The sequence below is a fragment of the Rhyacophila brunnea genome, unplaced genomic scaffold (assembly GCF_057557595.1).
Source record: "Rhyacophila brunnea isolate RB1 unplaced genomic scaffold, BYU_Rbru_1.0 scaffold_2, whole genome shotgun sequence".
Classification (NCBI taxonomy): domain Eukaryota; kingdom Metazoa; phylum Arthropoda; class Insecta; order Trichoptera; family Rhyacophilidae; genus Rhyacophila; species Rhyacophila brunnea.
Genome location: NW_028232859.1, coordinates 279,387 through 292,916, shown reverse-complemented (window position 1 = coordinate 292,916; position 13,530 = coordinate 279,387). Strand labels below are relative to the sequence as shown.

Genomic DNA, 13,530 nt, shown 5'->3' with positions numbered 1-13,530 from the left:
CGGTCCTACTTTTGCCGCCCCTCCCGTTGTTGTCTATGGATGACCTGTCATTGTTCTATAGAGTGCTCATACTGACGCGTCTGTCGTGTTCACACAGGGAATGGTTTGATGTGAATAGATGAGTTACATGATTAATAATACACTAGCATTAACACACCTTCTACAAATGTAATGCATAGTTCAATACTATATATTTTTGGAGATCGATATTAGCACCGGTTTTTGTGTGAAGGACTAGTCTGACTTTAACAGTTGATGAATAACAGGAATGTATATTATTTATAAATAACACTGATAGTTAATATTATGTTTGATTTGAGAATTTTATATAGTTCAATTTGAAAAGAGAAAGGGCGAATCAATATGTCAAGAAATCTGGGATCTGATTTTGACAGCTGAACAGTGGACCACTCGTTGCTTGTGCAAAAAGATATGCTCAGGCTTTATTAATGTAAAGATGGCGCTGGTTCGGTAGATGAAATACGGCTGAATGTACATAATATATCGAAAAATAATTAACACCTCGAAAATCCCGTAAGTCATTAGTAAATCACCCTGTGGAAATAATCATATTCACATTTCTTATTTAATACAAGTCGTCGCATTCAACATACCTCTTCGGAATCAAATTATGTACTTATTTGTTTTAAGAGCCACTTGCATAAGGTCTATAAAATATTTCTAGCGTGTTAAAAAAAATAATCGTAAGGTATATTCGATGCTCATTTTACATATGTTTTGGAGATTAGATCACGTCTTATTAGTAATTTATTGTGAGCGAGTATGCGAATTAGGCTATCGACTATCGACTAGCGGTGCGCAGCCTTCAATATTAATATTGATTCAGTAAATTAATTTGAATCAGTTTTAACCGGTTTCAAATTGAAAATACACACCAGACATGTTGGAGTCTTTCTTGCCAGCGATAAGGTGTTTGAGAAATTATTGTTTCCTAACAAAATAATTTAATTGAGTAAGGAAAAAGTAAGTACTGAAAATAATAATTAGGTAAGTATCTCTATTTCATGCACCTTTGGGAACTTTGGGCACTCTCATTCTATCCACGCTTATGCTACCCTGTATATTTCCTTGCACAATGAGCTACATAGAACATATGTTCTTAGCATTGCAAAAAATATGGCCAAAATACGCAGCCTTCCTGCAGTTGGCAAATTCTCTTGGCTTATTTGTTCGTCTTAAAATCTTTTCATTGGTAATGTATTCTTGTAAACAAATAATAAAATCTTTTTTTTCTTCGCATGCTACTTCTTCCAGGTACTAGATCCCGGCTGTTCAGAACGGAGACATTGCATTTTCGTCGAACCGCTCTCTAAGGAAGGTACCTATGTCTTCTTCCAGTCGTGCGCCTTTGCTTTGAGGTACAAGTTTCACGCGTCTGCTATAGAGATGGGAAAACTGGTCGATTTCGAAGTCTAAGTATACTTACTACCAGTATAAAAAAACTACTTAGTATCGAAACTTGTTCTAAAATACTTACTAGTATTTAAAATTTCGGCTTTAATAGAATCGCCAAAAAATACACTGAGCTCAGCTTTTTGAAATGTCCCATTAATTATAAAATTTTAAACACATTTTAAATTTATGAGTTGTTTTTATGTTAGGTTATAATAATATTCTTGTGAACATAAAATGAATATACAATTTTTTTTTTTAATTTTATCATAGGCATATAGTCATAAAAAGCCTGTGCTGTCACCTTACCACATTCCCGTGGGAATGTTCTGCCAATACACACAATGTATGACATATTGGTCATATATAATATTATGTCATTCGAGTGCATAGACTAATAAATTAAAATATACTTGTATTCAAATGCTATCTCACTCGAGCGCATTTAATGTCAATAGTATTGAAAGTCTACCAATTAGCGAGAGACTCGCGATGATATCATTGCATGCGTTCGAACAAGTTTATTGGGCCACACGTACTGAGTATGGGTAGTTGCATCCGAGACTTGAGGACACAAACTGGTAACAGTATTTCCAACTCACCTCTAGTTTACAGTAGTAGTGTGCAGTGTGATATGAGTATGACCGCTGGTGACGGTGAGTTCGTTTTATGAGTAGGTAAAAAATAAGTACCGGAGAGGAGATATAAATCAAATCATTGTATTTTGTGAAGATAAAACTAAAGTATATCTTACGATATTGAAAGTTTGGTCCTGTCAGAAACATAATACAATAATGTGAAGTTTCAATGTCACTAAACTTTAAGGCGATTGCGACACATTGACATGAATAGTGGTTCAACGAACATTATTATTCGCTTCATTATATTATTATTGTAACTGAATGGGTGATGTGATACGCGCTCAGAAAAGGTGGCACCCTCGGGCTATGCCTTGCATCACTTTCAAAATCATAAATGAGATACTCGTACCTCCAACAAATTGAACGCAATGCAACTGGTAAAGAAAATTGCTAAATCAGATTCAATGCGTGGACAATAATATAATATGTATTAGTATATTGCACAAGAAATCAACAAGAGAATCATGTCTGCGAATAAATGCTACTTTGGCCTGTTAAGACATTTTAAGTCCCGCATACTATCTCGCCGAACTAGAAGCACTCTTTACAAGACACTTGTAAAGCCAGTGCTAACCTACGCATCGGAAACCTGGACATTAACCGCGAAATGAACGAGCCCTGAACATTTTTGAAAGAAAAATTCTCCGCCGTATATATGGACCGATCAGGGACAGCACCAATTGGAGGAGAAGATATAATGCTGAGCTCTACGGGCTGTACGAAAATTGCAGCGCAGTTCAATCGATTAAGATTGGGAGACTGCGATGGCTAGGTCATGTGCACCGTATGAATGACAATGAACCGGCAACTAGAGTGATGTCCAGCAATCCAATAGGGCGTAGAAGAAGAGGCAGGCCAAAGATTCGCTGGTCGGATGGAGCTGCCAGTGACTGCAGTATTCTGGGGGTACCGAATTGGAAAGCGGCCACACTGGATAGGGACAGGTGGAGGGAGCTGTTGGAGGAGGCCAAGACCCACACCGGGTTGTCGCGCCCCTGATGATGATGATGATGATATTACAGGTACAAAATATATTTCGTCTTTTCTAAGAGAAAGTCACTGATAGTTTTTCCTCGACCCAGATATAATTAGTCAAAAAAGCAAATGCCATTACCCTTTGCGAATATTCGGGCAACCTCCTTTCCCTTTCGTTTAGCAGAGGCGCGCCATCTTTAAAAAAACGAGATCGATTCGTCCACAACTCGCTCACGGACTGCATTACTTAAACCGGGTCATTTTTTTCTTCGCGCGCGAATTGTACTCGTATCTTGCTAATAAGTATGTACATTTTGTTACTGCTCTAAGTGAACAGGTTATTGTTATTACTTATTACTTATTACTTATTAGTATAGTAGAGTTAAAGTTACAAATCCTTATCCTCAGCTTAATCTGATACCGACGACAATAATAATTTTATTCTACACTGATAAAAGTGTGATTGTTTAATACCTCTACCGTTTATTGTGGACACGCAAGAAATAATGAATATACCTACTTCAAAATTGTGTTTCTACTATAATAAAGAAATTAATATTCTTAAAACCTTATATACCCGCCTACATTCGGTATTGAATAAAAAAAATAATAGGTACCATTGTCGAAGGAATGACATTCCATATTATTTTTAAGTGAAGCAACACCATGGTTCAGTCCCTATATGGTATTGAAGCTAATTCCAGAGAGCAGCGAAATATGTCAGAGTCATGGCCCCCACAAAGGGCGGGCTGACAGGGCTCTAGCCTGGGGGTCCGGGCTCAGGAAGAGCCCGGCGTGTCGAGTCGATCAGATATGTGATATAAACACACACCACAATTTATCTCTACTAGTCGCTATTTGTCTTCATTACTGTCATTATTTAAAATTGTGTGGTTGTACGATACAATTTTTAATTGCGTATCGATACTCGACAACTCCATAATTCAAATGGATGTATTAAAATATACAAAAAACACTAAAAACACACATTAATTTTACTGCGTACACTATTTGGAAAACGCTACTGTAGAGCGTCGCACTACCTTTATCTAGCGATAGGTAGGGGGGCCCGCTTCAGGATGTGGGGGCCATGGTCAGAGTACCTAGGTATTTGAAATATAATAGGTACCTAAATAATTTATAAATTTTATTATTGTATTTTTTTTCCAAAAACCATAAAACCACTTAGGTATTTAATAAAACAGCAATTATCTATTCATATTTTAACGCATAATTTTTTCATTTTTGTGTAAAGAGGAAAATGGGGCGTTTTTTATCAATATTTGTTTGAGTCATAATATTATAGTTATGCTCAATTAATTAAAAACCAAGAGATAAGAAATGCTCGCCGCCTACGCCATAGATTTAATAAGGAAAGCATTCACGATATTATCTCGAAGCCGATATTTTCCTCTGATATTTTTTTTTCATATTAGGAGGCGCGTAGCATGAAAAAGTTTGAGAAGCATCTGACTAGTAACTAGTTGATAGCGTTGCGCTCTAAAGATTCGTAAGGTCGGGGTTCGAATCTCGCCAGCTTGATCGAATTCACGTGCAGCACCTGAATCCAGAGGACAAAATATATTTGCGTACTTTTTCCATTGTCATTCTTGCAGAAACGACGAAGGAAAAAAAGAATATATTTTTTTCGTTATAGAAAATAGAGTACTACGGGTATATACCTATAATATTTATAACTTTGTAGTTTTATTTTCACTAAGTACCATGATAAAACGAGTGTTGAATAATAGTAATTTTGAAATTTAAATAGACAAAATCTTGAAAATAGAATTAGTTCGTTGAATATTAAAAATAATCGAAGAAAAACGTGTTTGCTGTTTTTTTAATGGTACCTACGTACGCAGATTGTGCAACTTGAACGTTCTCCAGCTAACCGCAGAAATAACTACACCACACGATCCCAAAAAAACCCAGGAATTAAATAATTCGACATAGATAATAGTATTTTAACTAAAAAACTTGATTTATCACAACAAGAAGTCAAAATAATTTCAATGACCGTTTTTTTATAAATTCCGGTGCAACATAGTAATAATACGATGGTGGAATAACCACCGATATTTTCATTTTAATCATGAAACTAAAATTAATTTTCTACCGAAATATGCATGTACCTATAGGTATGTTGTGTGCTATGATATATCAGTATATCACTGTACACATAATACCTATTGTGTTTGCATGAATAATTAAGACGAAGGTTTTTTTAATATCGCCCGAAATTTTATTAAGGTTTTTCCAAATCAGTGCGGTTTAATGATGCCATAAAAGTTTGCGGTTACCGCTTAGTTTAAGGCTTAAGCTATGCAATATAAATCAATTTAGCACTCTTATTAGCACTCAACTCAAATAGTAAATTCATGGGAAATGATTTATTTCCTGAAATTTTCCTTTTATATTTGAATATATCATAATATTAACCGCAAATAAGTGGCTGCATGATTCTAACCTCTTACCTACGGAATTACATGCGATAGGTACCTAACTTTATCTCGACTTCATGTTGGATCAACATCCGTATAAATACAAGTAACACAAATAAGTTATTCATTTGTTCATCCAGACAATTTTCTATAACCATTCGAATTTTCACAAGGAAACATACTACGAGAGTATGCAAAATTAAACATGTAGCTTATCACTATCCATTACCATCGTTTCGGATTTATGGCGGCTAATGCCGGGTCCACACCGAAAACAAGTCGCGCGACAACTCGTTAAATTTTACGATAAGCATGATAATTATCGTAAAATTTCTTAAGCAATTATGATAATTATCGTAAAATTTAACGAGTTGTCGCGCGACTTGTTGCCGGTGTGGCCGCACTTTAATAGTCACCACAAATGTTGACAGTAACCCTCACCCGGGTGTCTTTTATTGCGTATCATTGTTCTTATACGTTAATACCGTGATTTACGGTGTCGAAAATAATAATAATTATGTATAGACAATCCCATGGCCCCCACATAGTGAAGCGGGCCCCCAGGCTAGGATATTTGTCGGGCCCCCTATCTATCGCCAAGGTTAAAGGTAGTATGACGCCTTATAGTAGCGCTTTCCAAGTAATGGTGTTCAAAGTAAAATTATGGATACTTAGTGTATTTCCGTACCAATATGGCAGAAGCATATAAGTCGTGTTTTGGCGATTTTGAGATTTGAATGCCAATATATCAAAAAATGCCTACTTTATGTTATGGCAAAAGCATATATCTCTAAAACCTATAGATTTCTCGTAAAACGACTTGGAAAAACAATACATGTCATAAAATGTCAAGCTCTAATAAGCCAAAAGCATATATCTCTGACATATACGTTTTTGCATAATATAAAATTTCAAACTCTAACAAGGCAAAAGCATATATGTCTGACATATACGCTTTTGGCATATTATAAAATTACACATGCGCAGACTTATCTATGGTATTCTGCATTTTTGGCAGCTGTCTTTATTGAATTTATAAAATTAGCAATACAGAGGGACTGGAATATAAAGTTTGCAAAAAAATGTTTCAACATGTCTTTGGATTTATTGGTAATGATAATTTCTTTTATTTTGTTTACTGTCAATTCATGGTGGAACTGCATTGTATCGTTGTTTTTATTAAATAAAAACAACAAGGTAATGATAACCGTGGAAAACACTACCCATAAACAAGAAAACAAACGAACGGGACGAAGTTACTGCACACATAGAAAGCTTTCCTAAACATGAAAGTCATTATTCACGTCGTCGCACATCCAAAGAATACCTGTCTGGGCAGCTAAACATATCCAAAATGTTTGAAATGTATTGTTATATGCAAACAGAAAAAATATGATTCCTGTATCATATAGTATGTATGCTTCATTTTTAAAAACGCCGGATATAAATTTAAAGTACTTTACAAAAACACATGAAAAACTTGTGATACATACAATATTCAATTAAAATGTGCTACAGATTTACAAATAAAACAAATATTGGAAACCCACAAGTTTGCAAGTGGCAGATGAAGGCTATGAATTAAAAAAAAAACGATAAGACCAAAGCTCTCCAATCTGAAGGTAAAATTGCTTTTTTAGCATTCGACCTGCAGCAGTGTTTGCCAACGCCTTCTCTTAACTCAAGTATAGTGTACTATAAAAGACAATTGTACACATATAATTTGACCATAAGAAATTGCACATCGAACCAAACCTCATGTTATATGTGGCACGAGGGAATAGCTGCAAGAGGAGCCAACGAAATAGCGTTTTGTGTGATAAGTCTTCTGAATACCTTAAGTCCAACTGTTGAAAATGTTATTGCATCCTCTGATTCTTGTCCGGGACAAAATAAAAATAACATAATAACTGCAGCTCTATCTTTCTTTGTAAGTACATCACCAACTATCCAGGTCATGGACCATAAATATTTGCTCCCAGGCCCATGTGACACTGACCATTCACGTGTTGAAAAAGCCAAGAAAACTTCCAACATAGAAATTAATATTCCCCATGATTGGTATCAGTTTGTTAGAACAGTAAGGGGCAAGAAATTTTTTATTGGTAAAGAGATGTATCAGGATGAAATTTACAATTATTCAAGACTTCTTTCTAATCAACTGGTGAAGCGAAAAATTAATACAGTTGGAGAAAATGTCGTTTGGAACAAAATTAGATCGTTCAGGTATGAGAAGGAGTTTGGTTTAATAAAATTTAAATATTCATTACATGAAGATGACCCATTTCTTCAACTTCATTTACGACGTACAACAAGAGGAAGAAGGAACATTGTTAACATTAAGCAATACTATAACGGTCCTCTGCCAATAAATCAATCTAAGAAAGATGACCTCATCAGTTTATTGCCATTGATAGATCCAGTTTATCATACATTTTATATAAATTTAAATACTTGTTAATTTTTTTATATACATACTATAAGTAATACTCATAAACAACTGTTTACCAATATTATTATCACTGTTAGTTTAATTTTATCATGTTTTCATTTAATTTCCATGCTCTTGTTTTAATTTCATAAGTTTTTCTATAATAAAACATCTATTATTGTAAATGATATGTCAAAATGTTGAAAATATTTTTATGCCAAAACCTCATATGTCATTAAATGCTCAATAACTCATTGAATTGCTTGATTTTCTTTTTTTATCAAATATATTTTAAAAATATACTAGTTTTTTTATAATAATAACATTAAACAATCCAATTTCCATCATATTCTGATTTGTGACACTTCTTTAAACCTTAAAAACCTTCTCCTGTAAAATGCGAAAAAATGACTTATATGCTTCTGCCATATAGGTACGGATTTATAGTACTTACTTAAATCCACTTGAATTATGGAGTTATCGAGTACCGACACACAATTAAAATTGTATCGCATTACCACATACTTTGAAATAATAACATTAGTGAAGTAAAGTAGCGCCGCAGGCGACTTTTTTTTATTGTTAGAGCAAATTTGTGATGTGTGTTTATCTTACTTATCTGGTCGACTCGCCACGCCGGGCCCTCCATGAGACCGGGCCCCCAGGCTAGAACCCTGTCAGCCCCCCCTTGTGGGGGCCATGGACAATACAATACGCTGATGCACGATCAGAATGATATAGGTATTCTATCGTGCGATGGCTGTTTTTATTGAAGCGATAATAACATATTATTATAAACTGCTCTTAAATAATTTATATTGACCATTCACAGTTTGCCGTTATTAAACATAGAATCTTATTTCTTCTCATATGAGTAAAATAAGTAAATAAGTCCTAGATATATTTTGTTATTGTGGAAATGGCGATTGTTCATTTGCGACGACTCTTTTATTATTTATAGGCAAAATATGTATTTTGTAATAACAATAACGAATTATCAACTGAAGTGTTTAGCTATTTCGTTTTAGTCTACTGGACTGCGCGGCGCAGATAAAATTAATTATTTAATAAATGAAATGATTATTCATGGCGTGCATAATGAGTTCAGTGGTGTATCAAATAAACCAGTTTTTGTCATAATTGGGCCAAGGTATGAACTTGTATCTTTGCTATCACTCGCCGGATATCGTAACTTACAGCATTTTAAAATTGTATTAAGATTCAGCCTCAGCCACTCCACTGTCTATCTGTTCTTAGCAGATGATGCTTCAATTACTTTTAATCTGTACAACCAAATATTGTTGTGTGACATTACAATTTTGCATTAAATTTAAAATTTAAAAAAAAACCAAGAATATTAGCTAAGTATATTTAATAAAAGTAAAAAGCTAGCCCAACTATGTATTGAGTTTAGATTTTTAGATTTGAATCAGTGTCGTGAATAGCAAGGACTTCTTAAAATTATTAAGTATCCTGCACTAAGAATATTTTAAAATCAAAAAATATGTTTAAAAAATAATAAGTAGGTACTTATGTGTTTGTAGTAATTACGAATTCCGATGTATTTACTACATACGTTTGAGGTAGGTATCTATTACGGTCTTATAATTGGACATGTTACGATGAAGGTTTCTATAATAAATTAATTTCAATTCTGATAGTAGGTACCAATATAGAAATTGAAGGTTTTGCTAAACTATACGCCATACAGTGTAAAATGAACAAAAAATAAAACATCCATATTGCTAAATTTGTCACATCGGATGATAAATGCCAAAGCACTTGCTTGTGATTGGAATTAGCACAATGATTAGATACGTTTAAAAAAAACAATTTAAAAGTATCATGTAAGCAATAAAAGTGGCAAGTACTTAAAATTAGGATATTGGATGTTTAAAATTAATTTAGTAGTAAGTATATTATTTAAAATTTAAAAGTAATTATTGATCGTTTTGGGATTTATGTCAAGACGCAGTCATCCATTGGACGCACTAAAATCTTACAATGGTTACATGAACTAAATAATGTTAGTGTAAATAAGCGAAAGTGTTTAATTAGTTATATTATTATGTAATACAATTTTATCGAAGATTCACTCAAATAATTTACTTAATAATAATTAAGTAATTTGTTGGTTTTTCTATGGATGCGAAAAACATTAAAAACTTTTTTTTAAATCCGGCGATACAATATGTGAATTTGATGGGAGAAGATGGATACCTAAGAGTTTATTTTAATATTTTATGTATAATAATAGCGTACCTATAATAAAATTATTGTTGTATTTGTACCTACGTCAATGGACATATTATTGTTATGATGCGAGTAGGATTTTTTTATTGAAGTCATAATGACACAATCACAGTCAGCTTAAACCAATACAAGATACTCACTCAGTGACACTTTTGAGACCGGATTATTAGAGATTAAAACCGTTCTTTATACGGGAAGGAGCATTATATTATTATAACTGCGTAAAACTGACCTTTCAAAAAATAGCCTAATATGGTAAATAAGAATAAATATAGAATACTGAAATCTCATTTTGACATTTCATACTGATTTCCATAGTAACGCACGTATATATTAATAAATTAATTGCTAGGACCCCCTTAGCAACCAATAATAGTGTTTTACTTTTTACGAATTTTTTCCTAAATAACTTTCCATACAAAACAGAACTAACTAAAAATGAATTAAATTCTGCTTAAAGATGGTTAAAAGTATTAAAAGAATGCATTGTAATCGTGTTCTGATATATTCTAAAAGTTTCAAATGTCAAGTTAGTCGGGAAGTTAGTTAAAAATCTTCAATCGTCCAATACAAATCTTGGACAAACAAGAATACGAGCTAATAAAAATGTGGTAAAATACGTTTTAAAATATAAACACAGATGAGCCGATCAGAGTGGTAGAAACTTAACTTAAAACAAATTAAATCACTTCTAATAATAATATGTTTAACGGTTTCGAAAATGTAACTATGCGGCGGCCATTTATAAAAATTTCTTTGTGTAGTGTTGCTTACATGATATGCATGCCAAAGATATTTTTTCCGCAATAATATTTGTTGTAACAGAAAGTTTAAAGCTTCTAAGTTAACAGGACTCTTCTCTGATCGAATTGAAAACCACTATTTTAATATTAGAATAAAGGTAAATCGACATTAAGATTGAGTTAAAGTGTAAAACAACATGAATCCACCGCGAGGATACAATTGTCATAGCCTTTAAGATTCCACAAATATGAATATTATAGTTAGTCGTATTCAATTTTGAAATTATAAAAAAATAAGGAATCAAGCTCCACATTGATACAATAAATAATAAAAAAAAATATGTCTAAAGAATATTGTATATATTTGAATGCCTCCACATTTAAACATAATGCATATTTCTATATTGGTATATGTGCACTACGTCTGAAAGGTTTCTGGGTATGTAGTAAATATGGGAAAACGCCACTACCAGTTTAAAGATAGATGTGTATAATATACTTACATAATATAGAAACTAACTGAAGTAAATGATACGTTATTCCGAATCATTTTTTTATTAGAAAAATCACCTACCTGAACAATAGTGGCTACGACAATTCCAAATGTGATCGCAATCCTCAGGGTGATGTCTTCATTTTCAGCAGACTTCCACCCTATCGTGCTGGCAACCCCGATGAATACGAGCAGCAACGTTCCGAGAAACTCTGCGATCAACTGTCGCCATAGCAAACGATTGTCCATCACATCTGCCACTCCTATAAACGCGTTTGCTTCTGTAAGTAATAAAAAAACTGTAAAATACCAGTCAAAATTACAGTTTATAGTTAGTTTGTAGTTACAGTGTTTATTAACACCTTTTTAGATTTTTATCCAAAATGAAAAACTTTCATAATTGATAGGAATGTGAGCACATTTGAACTAATTAGAGGATAACTGTTTTACCGATAAATTTATAATAACGATAAAAAACTGTTTACGAATAACGTCCTATAAAATATTATCAACATTCAGTGAATTACGATTATTATGTATTTGTAAAATAATGCATAGTATTACTAGACTAAACCATTTTAGAAAAATTAACATTAAAGTGTTCTATTCATTCAAACTACCTAAGCTACTCATTTTTTTATATCAACCGAACCACCGCCATCTTTAGATTAATAAAGCCTGAGCATAACTTTTTGCGAGTGGTCCACTTTTCAGCTGTCAAAATCAGATCCCAGATTTCTTGACATATTGATTCGCCCTTTATCATTTCAAATTGTATTATAAAAAATTCTCACATCCAATATATCCCACATAATATTAACTATCAGTGTTATTCAATAAATAATATACATTCCTGTTATTCATCAGCTGTTAAAAGTCAGACTAATCCTTCACACAAAAACCGGTGGTAATATCGATTTCCAAAAAATATGTAGCATTGATCTATGCATTACATTTGTAGAAGGTGTGTTAATGCTAGTGTATTATTTATCATTTAACTCATCTATCCAAATCAAACCATTCCCTGTCTGAATACGAGACGCGTCAGTATGAGCACTATATAGAATAATGACAGGTCATCCATCGACAACATCGGGAGGGGCGGAAAAATTAAGACCAGTCGTTGTGAATGTATAGGCTTTCTACTTGAGTCGGCAATGACCGGACTCATCATTAAAATTTTAACAAGAAAATGTTGAGCTTCACTTAGTTAACAAATGGAGTTCTTAAAGCCGAATAAAGTTAGATGGAAATATGTCGTAGTGAACAATCAAAGAGCGATAGATAATTAATTTTACGGTAGCGGCCTTCACTTAGAAATTAATCAACCTTGGATTAGCATTATGATAATATTAAAAGAGCTATAAAATATTGTATACTATTAGAAATGCATGCATTATCAGACAAATATTCAAAGTGGGACAAAACTACTGCTGCAATATTATTTACAATTTATGGGACTGATCAATGAAAACTTACTCTCTTTAAATTGCCACATTATAAAATTCATATTTTGTAATTCACTTTACCAACACTAAAAACTTTTTTTTAAATTCGAGTTTTTATTTTATTTTTAACACTGATTTATTATAAAGGTATGTAAACTTATAAGTTTTTTTTTTTAATTTAAATTGTTTCGTCACTAATATCAACTAAGACAGTATTACAGAGGAACTCTTTACTTCAGGTTAGGGAGTTTTCCTATTACGCTTCGATGTGAATTGCCATAAACTTATATAAGTATTTGAACACTTCACAACAATATTATGTATAATGTATTAGTAGGTTTTACTTGTCGATAGATCGGATCATAATATGTAATGAGTATTGAACAATATATTTTCAAATAATGGGAAATTTTATACAAATTAGGTAATTGTTATAAAATACATACAAGTTAATATTGTTTGCGTGACACCGGGTAAAACCGTTCATATGTCGTGTATATTATAATGTGAAGTAGTAAGAAATTAAAAGGTAATAATTAAAATATATATTTTATCCTCCGGTCATATTAATCTTCTTGGGATGACAATTAGTTGACAGTTACAAATTATATCATCATCATTACTCTTTTCACACATTTTAAATTTTATTAATGTTGGAAAAAATCATATTAATTAGTACAATATGAATC

The 13,530-nt window shown here is 32.7% G+C and overlaps 1 protein-coding gene across 10 annotated transcripts in view; it reads right to left on the bottom strand.

Moving 5' to 3' along the window:
* LOC147071642 (aquaporin AQPAn.G-like) overlaps window positions 1-13,530 on the bottom strand; it is a 128,010-nt gene that overhangs the window by 52,463 nt on the left and 62,017 nt on the right. For 2 of the 10 annotated variants that reach the window (XM_085946831.1, XM_085946829.1), the window contains exons 2-3: window positions 12,873-13,184; window positions 11,475-11,674 (exon numbers count right to left, since the gene is read on the bottom strand). In XM_085946831.1, coding sequence (XP_085802957.1) covers window positions 11,475-11,674; window positions 12,873-12,903 — 231 coding nt within the window. In that variant the 5' untranslated portion in view covers window positions 12,904-13,184. Of the gene's footprint in view, window positions 1-11,474; window positions 11,675-12,872; window positions 13,466-13,530 lie in introns of all 10 variants that reach the window. The other 8 variants (XM_085946833.1, XM_085946825.1, XM_085946830.1 and 5 more) reach the window with 7 other exon arrangements.